The 16,127-nt window shown below is 43.7% G+C and overlaps 1 protein-coding gene across 8 annotated transcripts in view; it reads right to left on the bottom strand.

Moving 5' to 3' along the window:
* The window catches only part of ralgapa1 (Ral GTPase activating protein catalytic subunit alpha 1), a 337,589-nt gene that overhangs the window by 40,845 nt on the left and 280,617 nt on the right, over positions 1 to 16,127 (bottom strand). For 5 of the 8 annotated variants that reach the window (XM_041213937.1, XM_041213938.1, XM_041213940.1 and 2 more), the window contains one exon: positions 1,095 to 1,219. In XM_041213937.1, the coding sequence (XP_041069871.1) occupies positions 1,095 to 1,219 (125 nt within the window). Of the gene's footprint in view, positions 1 to 339; positions 372 to 1,094; positions 1,220 to 16,127 lie in introns of all 8 variants that reach the window. The other 3 variants (XR_005946224.1, XR_005946225.1, XM_041213939.1) reach the window with 1 other exon arrangement.

Raw genomic sequence — 16,127 nt, 5'->3', positions numbered from 1 at the left:
TTAGTTCTAAATAGTACTATGGAGTACTATTATACATAGAGATATACACATGCATCAATGCAATTGCTTCTGGTTCATGCAAGAGGGAAACAAAGAGTACAGCGATGTTATTTGTCCAAATTAGCCTGGATTGTTAACATATTTCAGTGTTGAAAGATTAGTATGATGTGCAGGTCTGGTTAGTAAACTCTTTAGACCAAGAAAATACTTCAAAATAAAGAACTTGAGGAAATCCCTTTTAGTGTGAACAGAGCATCAGAAAAGTTTGCTTTAAACTGTTAAGTGTTTAGTGCTCTGATAGGAAGTAACCTGAATACAAGTTCTCTCACTGAATCTTACCTTTTGATTTATAGAACTGACATTTTAATGATCTAAAAGGGGAAAATAAAACAATAACATAATCACTTTGATATATGGTAGATATGTACAGGATAGGAAGGCTGTGTTTGCCATTTCTATAAATTTCAAAAATGGTTGATATCAACACCAAATGCCCAAAATAAACCTACGAATACCAACAGTGATGCAACATTTTAATTCCTTCTTGTTCCATTTTTGGTCAAAGCTTTTTTTTAAAAAAAAAAGCTTGTTGCACTTTTAGGAAATGCTGTCAACTAAACCCTAAGTCTAGGCTTTTTTTAAAAAAAGGTGGAGACAAATCATCTGCACCCAATTTAAAATAAAATGCAAAACTAAAAAAGCCCATTTCCTGAATGAGAAACAATAGATTAAATAGTTAAATAAGGATTAAATTAGCATTCCACAGAAAAGGGCAATTTCCCTTGCATGTTTTGGTGAACTCTGAAACCAGCTGTAGATACACAGATTTATATTCACTCCATAATTTTTCTACAAGACTCAAGATGAATTGTAGATATCAATTAGTTCATCCAGGCATTCTAGATAGTCAACATTGTAAATAAAGATAGGAAAAAAAGTATAGCAGATAAGGTGGCCTTTAAGAAGTGACAAATGTTTGCAATTATGGTAACAAAAATGTTGCAAATCAAAAATATAGAACTGTGACTAATATGGAACTAATTTGGAAATTAAATTATTACAAAGTCAACTCAAGATAAAATATTTGCTGTTACCTGAATCGGATGGTAAGTTGTGACAAGGGGCTGGACAGAAGACCTGGGCAGCAAAATCTTCAAAAGTGGTTGGCTCCTGGTGGTGTTGTACAATTGTTTCCAGGTATCGAGCTCTCTCTTCATAGCTGACATTCGAGTTAAGCACAAATCAATTAAACTAACCAATGTACCAAAGGGAAAAGTAGGCAATTATACACTTTAATCATAGCTATAAAACTTGTGTTTCCATCATAGGAAATGTTTGGTGAAGTCCTGGCTTGGAACATTAGTAGAGTTTATAATGGGAATTTTTGAAATGTATTGGATGCACAAGAAAAATCAGAATAACTCCAAGTTTTTCTCCTGCATTCTATTCAACAAAATAAAGCAGCATTGGTTAAATGTGGGGGAAAGTTCCCTCCATATTCTCCCAAAAACGTGCTTCAATTTTCAGAGAAGGGAGGCTGTACCCTTTTAGGAAAGATGGGACGGCATTAAAGGGAGTGCAGAAAAGATTCACAAGAATATTTCGAGGGATGAAGAACATCAGTTAGGGATAGATGGGAGGAGTTGCACTGGTTTTCTTGGAAGAGGTTGAGAGGAGATTTGAGATAGGTATTCAAAATCATGACAGGTCTGGACAGAGTAGATAGGGAGAAATTGTTCCCATTGGTGCAAAGATCAAGAACTAGACGGCACAGATTTCATATAACTGGCAAAAGAAACAATGGCAACATCAAGAAAAAAACTTTTTCACGGAGCGAGTTGTACTGATCTGGAATGCACTGCCTGAGAAAGTAGTGGAGGCAAGTTCAATGGAGGTGTTCAAGAGCAAGTTGGATTATCTGAAAAGGAAGAATGTGTAGGGTGATGGGGAAAGGGTGGGGAAATGCACTCGGTGAATTGCTCCTTCAGAGAGCCAGTACAGACATGATAGGCCGGATGGCCTTTTGTTCTACAACCACTCTGTATTACCACTGACATTACTAGTTCTCAGACTAATTATTAAGGCCTCTCCGGATTATATAATATTACCTTGCAATCAAATCCTGAATTATTGGAAGTGTTATGCTATAGATCAGGCATGTCCAACCTTTGCATGTGAGGGTCACGTTTCAATTTCTTTCTGACTCAAAGGACCGGTGAGCAAATTTTGGAAAGATAAGGCTTGGGACAACATCAAACATGAATTTTTTTTAAAAAGATGAGGTATGAAAAGAACCAACTAGCTGAGCAAAAGAACAGTTTCAAAGGAATAAGTTGATTATTTATTACTCATTACTAAAATAAAGATGACCATAAGAGTGCGAGAGGGAGAGTGTGTGTGTCTGACTCACTGCCAGTCTCAGGATGCTCCCTCACTCACCTTCACCCATTGTGTTGATGAAAGGGTAAATGGGAAGCGAGACTGGGAGTGAGCCAGCCACATATACTTTCCCTGCTCTTCACTCTCTCACCTACTCAGTCTCACACATGCCCACTCCCCCTACATCCACCAAAACCCACTCCTGCGGGTCTTCTCTCCATTCCCACTCTCTCACACACACACACACTCTCCCTTCCCCTCCCTCTCACACACACACACACTCTCCCTTCCCCTCCCTCTCTCTCACACACACACACACACTCTCCCTTCCCCTCCCTCTCTCTCACACACACACACTCTCCCTTCCCCTCCCTCTCTCTCACACACACACACACTCTCCCTTCCCCTCCCTCTCTCTCACACACACACACTCTCCCTTCCCCTCCCTCTCTCTCACACACACACACTCTCCCTTCCCCTCCCTCTCTCTCACACACACACACTCTCCCTTCCCCTCCCTCTCTCTCACACACACACACTCTCCCTTCCCCTCCCTCTCTCTCACACACACACTCTCTCTTCCCCTCCCTCTCTCTCACACACACACACACACACTCTCCCTTCCCCTCCCTCTCTCTCACACACACACACACACACACACACTCTCCCTTCCCCTCCCTCTCTCTCACACACACACACACACACTCTCCCTTCCCCTCCCTCTCTCTCACACACACACACACACACACACACACACACACTCTACCTTCCCCTCCCTCTCTCTCACACACACACACAGAAACTCTCCCTTCCCCTCCCTCTCTCTCACACACACACACACTCTCCCTTCCCCTCCCTCTCTCTCACACACACACACACTCTCCCTTCCCCTCCCTCTCTCTCAGACACACACACACTCTCCCTTCCCCTCCCTCTCTCTCACACACACACACTCTCCCTTCCCCTCCCTCTCTCTCACACACACACTCTCCCTTCCCCTCCCTCTCTCACACACACACACTCTCCCTTCCCCTCCCTCTCTCTCACACACACACTCTCCCTTCCCCTCCCTCTCTCTCACACACTCTCCCTTCCCCTCCCTCTCACACACACACTCTCCCTTCCCCTCCCTCTCTCTCACACACACACTCTCCCTTCCCCTCCCTCTCTCTCACACACACACTCTCCCTTCCCCTCCCTCTCACACACACACACTCTCCCTTCCCCTCCCTCTCTCTCACACACACACACTCTCCCTTCCCCTCCCCCTCTCTCACACACACACACTCTCCCTTCCCCTCCCCCTCTCTCACACACACACTCTCCCTTCCCCTCCCTCTCTCTCACACACACACTCTCCCTTCCCCCCTCTCTCTCACACACACACTCTCCCTTCCCCTCCCTCTCTCTCACACACACACTCTCCCTTCCCCTCCCTCTCTCTCACACACACACTCTCCCTTCCCCTCCCTCTCTCTCACACACACACTCTCCCTTCCCCTCCCTCTCTCTCACACACACACTCTCCCTTCCCCTCCCTCTCTCTCACACACACTCTCCCTTCCCCTCCCTCTCTCTCACACACACTCTCCCTTCCCCTCCCTCTCTCACACACACACACACTCTCCCTTCCCCTCCCTCTCTCTCACACACACACACACTCTCCCTTCCCCCCTCTCTCTCACACAAACACACACTCTCCCTTCCCCCCTCTCTCTCACACAAACACACACTCTCCCTTCCCCCCTCTCTCTCACACAAACACACACTCTCCCTTCCCCCCTCTCTCTCACACAAACACACACTCTCCCTTCCCCCCTCTCTCTCACACAAACACACACTCTCCCTTCCCCCCTCTCTCTCACACAAACACACACTCTCCCTTCCCCCCTCTCTCTCACACAAACACACACTCTCCCTTCCCCCCTCTCTCTCACACAAACACACACTCTCCCTTCCCCCCTCTCTCTCACACAAACACACACTCTCCCTTCCCCCCTCTCTCTCACACAAACACACACTCTCCCTTCCCCCCTCTCTCTCACACAAACACACACTCTCCCTTCCCCCCTCTCTCTCACACAAACACACACTCTCCCTTCCCCCCTCTCTCTCACACAAACACACACTCTCCCTTCCCCCCTCTCTCTCACACAAACACACACTCTCCCTTCCCCCCTCTCTCTCACACAAACACACACTCTCCCTTCCCCCCTCTCTCTCACACAAACACACACTCTCCCTTCCCCCCTCTCTCTCACACAAACACACACTCTCCCTTCCCCCCTCTCTCTCACACAAACACACACTCTCCCTTCCCCCCTCTCTCTCACACAAACACACACTCTCCCTTCCCCCCTCTCTCTCACACAAACACACACTCTCCCTTCCCCCCTCTCTCTCACACAAACACACACTCTCCCTTCCCCCCTCTCTCACACAAACACACACTCTCCCTTCCCCCCTCTCTCTCACACAAACACACACTCTCCCTTCCCCCCTCTCTCTCACACAAACACACACTCTCCCTTCCCCGGTCACTCTCACACAAACACACACTCCCTTCCCCGGTCACTCTCACACAAACACACACTCCCTTCCCCGGTCACTCTCACACAAACACACACTCCCTTCCCCGGTCACTCTCACACAAACACACACTCCCTTCCCCGGTCACTCTCACACAAACACACACTCCCTTCCCCGGTCACTCTCACACAAACACACACTCCCTTCCCCGGTCACTCTCACACAAACACACACTCCCTTCCCCGGTCACTCTCACACAAACACACACTCCCTTCCCCGGTCACTCTCACACAAACACACACTCCATTCCCCTTCCCCGGTCACTCTCACACAAACACACACTCCATTCCCCTTCCCCGGTCACTCTCACACAAACACACACTCCATTCCCCTTCCCCGGTCACTCTCACACAAACACACACTCCATTCCCCTTCCCCGCTCACTCTCTCACGCACGCACTCTCCCTTCCCCGCTCACTGTCACACACACGCACGCACTCTCCCTTCCCCGCTCACTCTCACACGCACGCACTCTCTCTTCCCCTCTCTCACACCCTCCCTTCCATTCTCACTCTCACACACGCACTCTCCCTTCCCCTCCCCCTCCCTCGCACACAAACGCGTTCTCCCTCTCCCTTCCCCCCTCCCTCTCACACAACCTCTCACGCGCTGGCCCTTCCCCCCTCCCTCTCACGCGCTGGCCCTTCCCCCCTCTCTCTCACGCGCTCTCCCTTCCCCCCTCTCTCTCACGCGCTCTCCCTTCCCCCCTCTCTCTCACGCGCTCTCCCTTCCCCCCTCTCTCTCACGCGCTCTCCCTTCCCCCCTCTCTCTCACGCGCTCTCCCTTCCCCCCTCTCTCTCACGCGCTCTCCCTTCCCCCCTCTCTCTCACGCGCTCTCCCTTCCCCCTCTCTCTCACGCGCACTCCCTTCCCCCCTCTCTCTCACGCGCTCTCCCTTCCCCCCTCTCTCTCACGCGCTCTCCCTTCCCCCCTCTCTCTCACGCGCTCTCCCTTCCCCCCTCTCTCTCACGCGCTCTCCCTTCCCCTCCCCTCTCTCTCACGCGCTCTCCCTTCCCCTCCCCCTCTCTCTCACGCGCTCTCCCTTCCCCTCCCCCTCTCTCTCACGCGCTCTCCCTTCCCCTCCCCCTCTCTCTCACGCGCTCTCCCTTCCCCTCCCCCTCTCTCTTACGCGCTCTCCCTTCCCCTCCCCCTCTCTCTCACGCGCTCTCCCTTCCCCTCCCCCTCTCTCTCACGCGCTCTCCCTTCCCCTCTCTCCCCACACATGCTCTCCCTTCCCACCCCCACTCACTCTCACACACACGCTCCCTTCTCCCCCCTCACTCACACACTCCCTTCTCCCACTCTCGCTCTCACATACACACTCCCTTCTCCCTTTCTCTCTCTCTCCCACACACGCATTGTTTGCACAAAAATGATGGGAAATTGCCAGTTCTGAAATAAAACAGGCAGGAGGCAATGTGCTCTTACAGAGGACTTAAGTTGTAATCTTTTTCACTTATAGACAAACAAGTGGCCTTTAGACAGAAAATATTTTTGCCATTTCAAATCAATAGCTGTGCAGCAGGCTGTAAATTCGGAGCAGTAGGTAATAAGCTACAATTATCAGAGAAAAAAAACTTGCAGATGTCATGACTTGCTGTTTTTGTTTCAAAAACTTGTGAAATAACATACCACAATGTTTTTTATATCTGTGGAGTACTAATTTTTTCAAAGCTCTGTGGTATTGTTTTTGTTTGCAAAACCATTAGTAAACAATCAATAATGCTATGGAGGTGGAGGTAGGGAGGGAAGGGACAATACATTAAGAGCTCTTGCAACGATATTACAAATATGCAAGCTGGAACTTGCTGAGAGCATTCAGTCACATCAAAATTTGCTGACATTTAATGTAAGAAACATGGGATTAAATCAAGTGATTGTAGGAACTACACCCCAGAGATAATAATTTTGGTCCAAAGGTGTCTCCTTTTCCTAAATCTAAGCAGCTATTCAAAAATACCGTGGGCATTAGCTTACACTCTTATTTTATTAGGTCTCGGCTTCAATTGATACCATGCTGATTTTGCACTTTCAAATAAAAATACATGCAACATTCAACAACTTGATTTATAGTCTACTTACTTCAGAATCGCAGAACAAAATAAAATTTACTATAAACTATTTTAGGTTTATTCTGTGAACATTTTTCAAATATTGGTGGTAATAGTACTATCATACCTTTGCTACTGTATGAATAGAAAACATTTCTGGATAAGTAATGTCATGACATCTACATTAACTTAGGAGTCAAGTCTGACTCAAAAGTGCACTGAAACCAGAAGATGCAAGATCATCTCTAGTAGCTTTCTGTGAAGCCACATTCAGGTTGTTTACTGTAGGTTATGGCATTTTTACCAAACTTCCAAACCATTTCAATTTCAGCAGAATCCCCATGCTTCTCCTCATGCTCCCAACATTAGAAATTATTTGCCCAAGGATTGTCCTACAAGTTGCGTTCGTATTCATGCATTCTGGTCCTTGTTCATTGAGTTCAGGGCAAGGTGTAGCCAGCAGTGAAATTCTGGTCTGGCTGTGCATTCTGTTGTTCAAATAGCAGCAATCAGCTGATTATTTTGGGAGGGCAGCCCTAAGCATCAAGGCACTGGGCATCCTATCTTCTGACAAAATGCTGTTCATATCTCAAAACCACAGGTACTAATGCTCAAATGGTTCAAAATTTCAGGAGGGGTCCAAAATTTTAGCACTAACAAGAAAACAGCTGTCTGTGCAGTGTTTTGGGGAGACAATCTGGCCTTTCAAAAGGGAATTGGATAAGTACCTGAAGAGAAAAATATTGCAGGGCGATGGGGAAAGGGGCCAGCTGAGATGCTCTCAGAGAGCCAGTATGTACGGAACTGGTTTAATGACCTCCTTCTGTGCTCCAACCATTCTATTGTTCTGTTAAAACAGCTTGCTGGTATATACCTTAAAACATTTTTCAACAGGCCAGACAAAAATCAGGAAAATAAACAGATTTCCATTCTTTTGGTTTGCTGTGATTCTGAAAGTGCTGAGCATGCTTAGACTGCAGACCAGGAACCTTCTTTTGCCAGTTTCAGAACTGTTCAGCTTTATGACCTTCCAATATAATGTACTAAAATACCTAGACCTTTCTGCAACTAGCTGATGTGCGGATGACTGAGTAATTGCTATTATAACACAAAATAGAGATTAACGTGTGAATAGCTTGGACCTTTTCAGTTAATCTTTTAATCCCTTATCTGCTTTTAACATTTTTATAACCTTCTTTACTTACAATCTATCCTTATATCACTTAATTCTCTCACTTGCCCTGTCTGCTATTCTTTTTATTAAGATAAAAGCAAAAAATTGCAGATGCTGGAAATCGAAAACAAAAACAAAAATACCTGGAAAAACTCAGCATGTCTGGCAGCATCTGTGGAAGGGAGCAGTTAATGTTTCAAGTCCGCATGACTCTTCAACTAGTTCTGTTGAAGAGTCATGCGGACTCGATACGTTAACTGTACTCCCTTCCACAGATGCTGCCAGACCTGCTGAGTTTTTCCAGGTATTTTTGTTTTTGTATTCTTGTTACTAATGTTACTTGTTTCCACCATACAACTTCATGTATGCTTTGACTTAATATCTAAATAGAGATAATTGGTAGGACAATACTAACTTCATCACAATAAATGTTTTATTTGAATTCTAGAAACGTGCAAGTTGCTACTGTTACATAATATTTCAAGTGATACTATACAGCAATGCAATAAATGCCAACTAAAGTGATCGTGTGGCTCTGCATTTTTAGAGCTTTGTTCAAAAAAGTATTTTTTTTTTCTCTGTAGCTTCACAGCTGCAGAATTACTGGGGCGAAAAGTGCCCTGTTCACAGCAGTGTTTCTTGCAGGGAAAATATGGGGCTCCTACATTACCAGAAAGTAATTTTCTGTTAAAAATAGGATCACTGGAGCTCCCACCTACTGTGCTTTTCAATCAAATTGATGCCCTCAACTGAGAGCCATCTCTTGAAAAATTATGTTTGAACCGAGGATACAAAAATGAGCTTGTTAGCAAATTAGAAGTGCAGTATCGTTGGGCTCCAGAAAATTCCTAGTGGAGTGATAATTTATCTTTCCATACATGCTGGCACACACAGCTTTCCAATTGATCATTCTTTTCACACAGGAGGTACCACTAGAAGGAAGAGATACGAAGGTCCATAGCATAACTACCCATTATCAAAACAAGAATTTCTAAAGTCTACTTGAACAGGAGGTGAACAGTATCACGAACAAGGCGTAAAATGTATCCTTAGGAATATGGATTATTCCATATAGGGGTAATTGAGAATAGGTTTCAGTGAAATAAATTTTAAAGTTATAATGTGATTACACAGCACACATTAGTAGATTCTTTTTGCGAGTTGTCATCTTGAAATAACATCAATGAAATGGAAGGAATAAACTAGAGACAGCTGCTGCAATCAAATGCAAAATGCAATTCGAGAACAATTTACTTCAATCCAGGAAAAATTATAATGGCAGTAAACTGTCATGCTTACCAAGAAGAAAAATTAGGGACTAATAAGTGATTCATTCATTCATTCCAGACAAGGAAAGTTGGGGACAGATGCTATTGACCTTTAAAAAGAATTCATTTTTTAAATTGGAGTAGAATCAGAAAAAGCAATATTCTCTTCGACTTTGCCTTTTTTTTTAAACTACAGCCCGTTAAAAATTGGTAAGCTTATTTAACTTCTGCAAATAATTTTAGGACTACACTATTGCAAGACTATTTTTGTTGCATTGCAAAGGTTTTCTGGCTAAGGAATTATATTTCTCTGTTGAAAGGACGGCAACACAAATAAGCCTAATTTCTAAGCCTTATATTTTATGATGTTGCATGAAATTTGTAGCACCAATTATCAAATATATATCCAAATGACAATACTATATTGCAGTAAATGGGGGTGAGGAGTTTTAAATATAACTAGCAATATTAAATTGTGATTTTGTTCAAAATATTGGCACACACTAAACAAATTAACCTGCAAGTCTCATGAAATATAGACATTACTTACTATTTCCAGTTCTTTCACCTGAACCACTTAGAATATGCAAGACCAAGCTGGGCTACTCTGTACAAAGAACTTTTAATTACTTAGTAAATGTAAATAGCTCAAGGCTAGACAAGGCACTCTCTCTAGTTCAGAGATTCTGAATGCATCTGAACATTAACTTTTTTATCATAACTTACCATGGTGCCTGAAGTATTACATTAAGACTGCGATACAACACATATTAATTGCTGAATTCTGAGATTTACTATATCTGATAGAATGAAAGATGTGATTTTGCAAAGGAAAGCTGTACTAATTCATGCAGTTATACTACAACATGTATGAAAGATGTGATTTTGCAAAGGAAAGCTGTACTAATTCATGCAGTTACACTACAACATGTATACTGTTTATAACATGGCTCAATTAAGAACTAGGTGAACACCTGGTACTACTTTAGCTCAGTTCACGGGCTGCCAGATGACCAAAAATCTATGACAGATGCTCAAGCAGAGCAAGGCTGTTAATAGTAGAGAGTCAAGTTAGGTGTAGACCTTGCATGACTTCTTCTAGGTCTGCCAATTATTGAACTAGTAATTTGCCTTAATAAATTGTATCGTGCTCTAACCACTGTGTGAAGATGGATGTTATTTTTTAAAAATATTTTTGGGAATATGGTGGTATTCTGTGAAGAAAACAGTGTGTGTGTGTGCGCTTGTGTGTAATTAAACTGGGGGAAGGTTAGTAAAGACAGCTGGTCTGTGGGAGCAGAGAGCTGAAAGGTAAAAGGTGATAGATGCATGCATTTGTTGTGGGAGGCTATGGTGAAGTTGAATGTACAATTAAATAGGTTGGGTTTTAAATTTGCATTATAAGTAGGAACTTGACTTTTCAGCTTTTAAGTTTCAAAGGGAGTTTAGAAGTGACAAGGGATCTTTACAACGTTTACCTGAGAGCAGAGGCAATAGGAAGACACGAAAGACTTTTATATTTTAGAAAAAAAAGAGTTCAAAGAGATGCTTAGAAGAATGGAGCCTAAGATGAAAGGGGAAAAGGATATTTAAGGAAAGATGTTTAGTTCAGTTGTGTTGGCTGTGTGAGGGAGATGTCTTGAGACCAGCTCTGTGCTGAGAAAAGTTGTGAATTTTGAAGCAGCAATCCAATTTCAAGCCAGGAAAAGTCTTTGTTTTCAGAAAGCAGTCTGTTTCTGAACTTCCTTCGGTTCCACAGCAGAGTGTAAGAGAGTGAAAAGTCATGTGGTGTACTTTATTAAAGTAGCAGCAGTTATTGCCTTGAGTAATATTACTGGATATTATGGTTCAAATCTATAAGGAAGCTGTTGCCAAGTAGTTTAATTGTGTGTTTTGACCAAGTAGGTTTTTCTTGGGGAATGTTTTGTAAGACTGCTCAATTGTGTAATTGTAATCTTTTGTGCTTAAGCTTTTTTTTCTTATTAATACATCTTCTAGTGTTACTGGGATTCTGTGCTTCTGGGATTGGTAGTTTTCCCTTCATTTTCAAAATACAAAAAAAAGTTAAGTAACACAAGTTTCCCTCTGGGATTTGGCTTGCACAGCAAATAACATTGGCTGTAGTTATAACAACCGTTTAACATTCCATTAAGCACTAAGTACTGTAAACATTATTGCAGGTCACAACTAATACCAAATTATTCACCACTCATGTTTTGATGCTCATTCTTCTAACTTCTCTTGCAAACACAATTTCATCACAATGGAGATCCTTCCAAAGATGCAAAGTAAAACTGCTTTGAGATACTCAGAATAAAGTTCCTAGTATAAGCAGTCAATTTCTCTCAAAGCATGATAAAAGTAGAAGTGCAAACCTCAAGCCAAGCTGTTCCAATACAGCTACAATGCAGGCATCTACCCAACAATTTGAAAAATTGTCCAGGTATGCCTTGTCCACAAAAAGCAGGGCAAACAATTTGGCCAATTACTGCCACATCAGTCCATGCTCAATCATTAGAAAAGTGATGGTAGGTGTGAATGATAGTGTTATCAAGTGACACTCACTCAGCAATAACCTGCTAGATGATGATCAGTTTCAGTTCCACCATGACCAGTCAGCTCTGACCTCATTTACAGCCTTGGTCCAAACACGGGAAAAAAGCTGAATTCAAGAAGTGAAGTGAGAGTGACTATCCTTGACATCAAGGCAGCATTTGGCTGAATGTGGCATCAAGGACTCCTAGCAAAACTGAAGTCAATGGGAATCAGGTGGAAAACTCTCCACTGGTTGGAGTCCTACCTGGCACAGAAGAAGATGACTGTGGTTGTTGGAAGCCCATCATCTCAGCCCTAGGGCATTGTTGCAAGAGTTCCTTGGACTGGTCTCTCAGGCCAACCATCTTCAGCTGCTTCATCAATGATTTTTTCCTCCATCATTAGATCAGAAGTGGGAGTGTTCACTGGTGATTACACAGTCTTCAGTATCATTCGTGACTTCCCAAATACTGAAGCAGTCAGTGTCCAAATGCAGCAAGACCTGGATAACATTCAGGCTTGGGTGGTTAAGTGGCTAGTAACATATATGCCATGCAATGACCATCTCCAACAAGAGAGAATTTAACTATCATCCTTGACATTCAATGGCATTACCATTGCTGAATACCTCACTAACAAAATCCTGAGGGTTACCATTGACCAGAAACTGTACTGGACCAGCCATCTAAATACTGGGGCTACAGTTGGTCAGAGGCTGGAAATTGAGTGGGGTAACTCAATTCCTGACTCCACAAAGACTGTGTTTACCACCTACAAGATACAAGTCAGGAGTGTGATGGGATACTCTCCATTGCCTGGATGAGTGCAGCTCCAGCAACACTCAAGAAGCTCGACAGCATCCAAGACAAAGCAGCCCGCTTGATTGTCACTCCATCCGCCACCTTAAACTTTCATTCCCTCCACCACTCGCTCATATCCCATGAAAAAAAAACCCTTGGTGAAGATGAGGCTACCTGGAGGTGACAGAGAACCAGTACCGCAGCAGACTGCGACCTTCCAGGCAGATGGCCACAGACAAAGAAACATAGAAAATAGTAGGAATAGGTCATTCGGCCCTTTGAGCCTGCTCCGCTATTCAATATGATCATGGCTGATCCTCTCTCTCTCTCTCTCCCTCTCTCAATGCCATACTCCTGCGCCCTCCCCATACCTCTTGAAGCCTTTAGGGTTTAGAAATCTATTTCCTTCTTAAATATATCCAGTGACTTGGCCTCCACAGCCTTCTGTGGTACAGAATTCAACAGGTTCACCATCCTGAGTGAAGAAGTTTCTCCTCATCTCTGTCCTAAATGGCCTACCCCGTTTCCTGGGACTGTGACCCCTTGTTCTAGATCTTCCATCATCCCTGCATCCAGTCTGTCCAGCCCTGTCAGAACGAAATCCCCTCTCTCTCTTCTAAACCCCAGTGAATACACGCCTAGCCGGCCCAACCTCTCCTCATACAACAATCTTGCCAACCCAGGAATCAGTCTGGTGAACCTTCACTGCACTCCCTCTATGGCAAGTATATCCTTTCTTAGGTAAGGAAACCTAAATGGCACACCATACTCCAGGTCTGGTCTTACCAAGACCCTGTATAACTGCAGTAAGTCATCCTTACTCTTGTACTCAAGTCCTCTTGCAATAAAGGCCAACATACCATTTGCCTTTCTAACTGCTTGCTGCACCTGCATGCTTGCTTTCAGTGATTGATGTACAAGAACACACAGGTCCCTTTGTAAGTAAACATTTCCCAATCTATCACCAATTAAGTAATACTCTGCTATTCTGTTTTTCCTACTGAAGTGGATAACTTCACACTTCTCCACATTATACTGCATCTGCCATGTATTTGCCCACTCACTCAACTTGTCTAAATTGCCTTGAAGACTTAACACCCTTCTCACCGCTCACATTCCCACTAAATTCTGTGTCGTCAGCAAACTTGGAAATTTTACATTTGGTTCCCTCATCCAAATCATTGGTATATAATGTGAATAGCTGGGGCCCTAGTTCTGATCCTTGCTGTACTCCACTAGTCACTGCCTGCCACTCCAAAACATACCTATTTATTCCTACTCTGTTTCCTGTCTGCTAATCAATTCTCAAAAAAATGCCAATATGTTACCCCCAATCCCATGTGCTTTAATTTTCCACACTAACCTCTTATGTGGGACTTTATCAAAAGCTTTCTGAAAGTCCAGATACACCACATCCACTGGTTCTCCCTTATCTATTCTGCTAGTTGCATCCTCAAAAAAATCAGTAGGTTTGTCAAACATGAATTTTCTGTCATAAATCCATGTTGACTCTGTCTAATCCTGTTGATATTTTCTAAGTGTCCTGTTATCACATCCTTTACAATAGACTTGTAGTATTTTCCCTATGACTGATGTTAGGCTAACCAGTATGTAATTCGCTGTTTTCTCCCTCCCTCCTTTTTTAAATAGTGGGGTTACATTTATCATCCCCCAATCTGCCAGGACTGTTCCAGAATCTTTATAATTTTGGAAGATGACAATGAACGCATCCAGTATTTCCTTAGCCACCTCCTTTAGTACTCTGGGATGTAGATTGTCAGGTCCTGGGGATTTATCTGCTTTCAGTCCCATTAATTTCTCCACCACAATTGTTTTAGTATTACTAATTTCCTTTAATTCCTCCTTCTCACTAGACCATTGGTTCCCTAGCATTTCTGAGAAGTTATTTATGGCTTTCTCTGTGAAGACAGAACTAAAAGTCGTTGTTTAATTGCTCTGCCTTTTCCTTGCTATTATAAATTCACCCGTTTCAGACTGTAAGGGAACTACATTTGTCTTTAATAATCTTTTTCTTTCTACTTATAGAAGCTTTTACGTTCGAAGCTCTTATGTTCCTTGCAAGTTTACTCCAATACTCTATATTTTCCATCTCAATCAACCTCTTGGTCCTCCTTTGTTGAATTCTAAATTGCTTCTAATCCTCAGGCTTGCTCGTTTTTCTTGTAACTTTATATGACTCCATTTGTGATCTCGTTGCTAAAGACTTCACATCTTGCAGCGTTGGTTGCCATGCCCTGCCAGTAGTCAAAGTTACTGTAGCCTTGCATTTCTTTGCTTCCTTCCAAGTAACAGTTGCAGGCCTTGGTATCTGGCATATTGCAAATGGCAGCATGTCACTGCATCACACAGGACAATGCATTCAGCTCATGACAGACATGGCCTCACAGAGACAGGGTAGTGGGTTTTGTCACTATTGTTGGATTCCTCTGAGTGCAAGGCAACACTGATTGCACCCATGTGCCATTAATGCACCCCCTGAGATTCATCGACAGGCACGGCTTTCACTCCCTCAACAGTCAGCTTCTCTGCAATCACAACAAGAGCTTTCTCTATTTGAAGGTTCAGTTTGCTGGCAAATGTTATCACTCCTTCATCCTCCGCCAACCCAGGCAGCTGAAGCTCTTAAATCCACCCTTTCCCCCAAAAGTCTGTGGATAGAGTCTAAAGAGACAAAGGATATCCCTCCAGGAGCTACTCACTCTTTGAATGTGCCAGAGGCACTACAACCAACAACACCTACTCACCAGCATCACCTTTGAGCAGGCCACTGGGCTTCTCAAGAAACAGCTCTGGTGACTGGATTGATTGGCTGGCGTTCTGCAATACACTCTTGCAAGGGTCTTGCTAATTGTGGTGTTCTGCTGCGTTCTCCATAACATGGTCCTCTAGAGGTGTGTGGACCTTGAAAACGGTGAGGCTCTGGAAGGAGACAGCTCAACAGAAAAAGAAGATGAGTAGGATATGGGAGAGGAGGAGGAAGGGGAATTTGAGGAGATGCATGCAGGATACAGAGGTGTTCCGACTGCAAAAGGAAAGTGCCTAGGCGATGTGCGAAGATGTCATGATTGTCTGAGTTATTTGATGCAAGAACCACTCAGCTGAGCCCCTCTGACTCAGGATGAAAGGCCTGGTATGGAACTCACTCTGAAGTCTCTGTGCCAGCACATTCACTGAAGTAGTAGCCTGGAACATCTAAGCTCTCACTGCCAATGAAGAATACATTTCTGGCCAGAGGCTTTGCCTCAATGTTGATGAACCCTTGCTCTCCTTCACTATTTCATACCTCTTTTATTGTCCCACCAAAGCAGTCT

Source organism: Carcharodon carcharias, chromosome 20 (genome assembly GCF_017639515.1).
Source record: "Carcharodon carcharias isolate sCarCar2 chromosome 20, sCarCar2.pri, whole genome shotgun sequence".
In the NCBI taxonomy this organism is placed as follows: domain Eukaryota; kingdom Metazoa; phylum Chordata; class Chondrichthyes; order Lamniformes; family Lamnidae; genus Carcharodon; species Carcharodon carcharias.
This window is presented reverse-complemented; position numbering and strand designations above follow the sequence as displayed.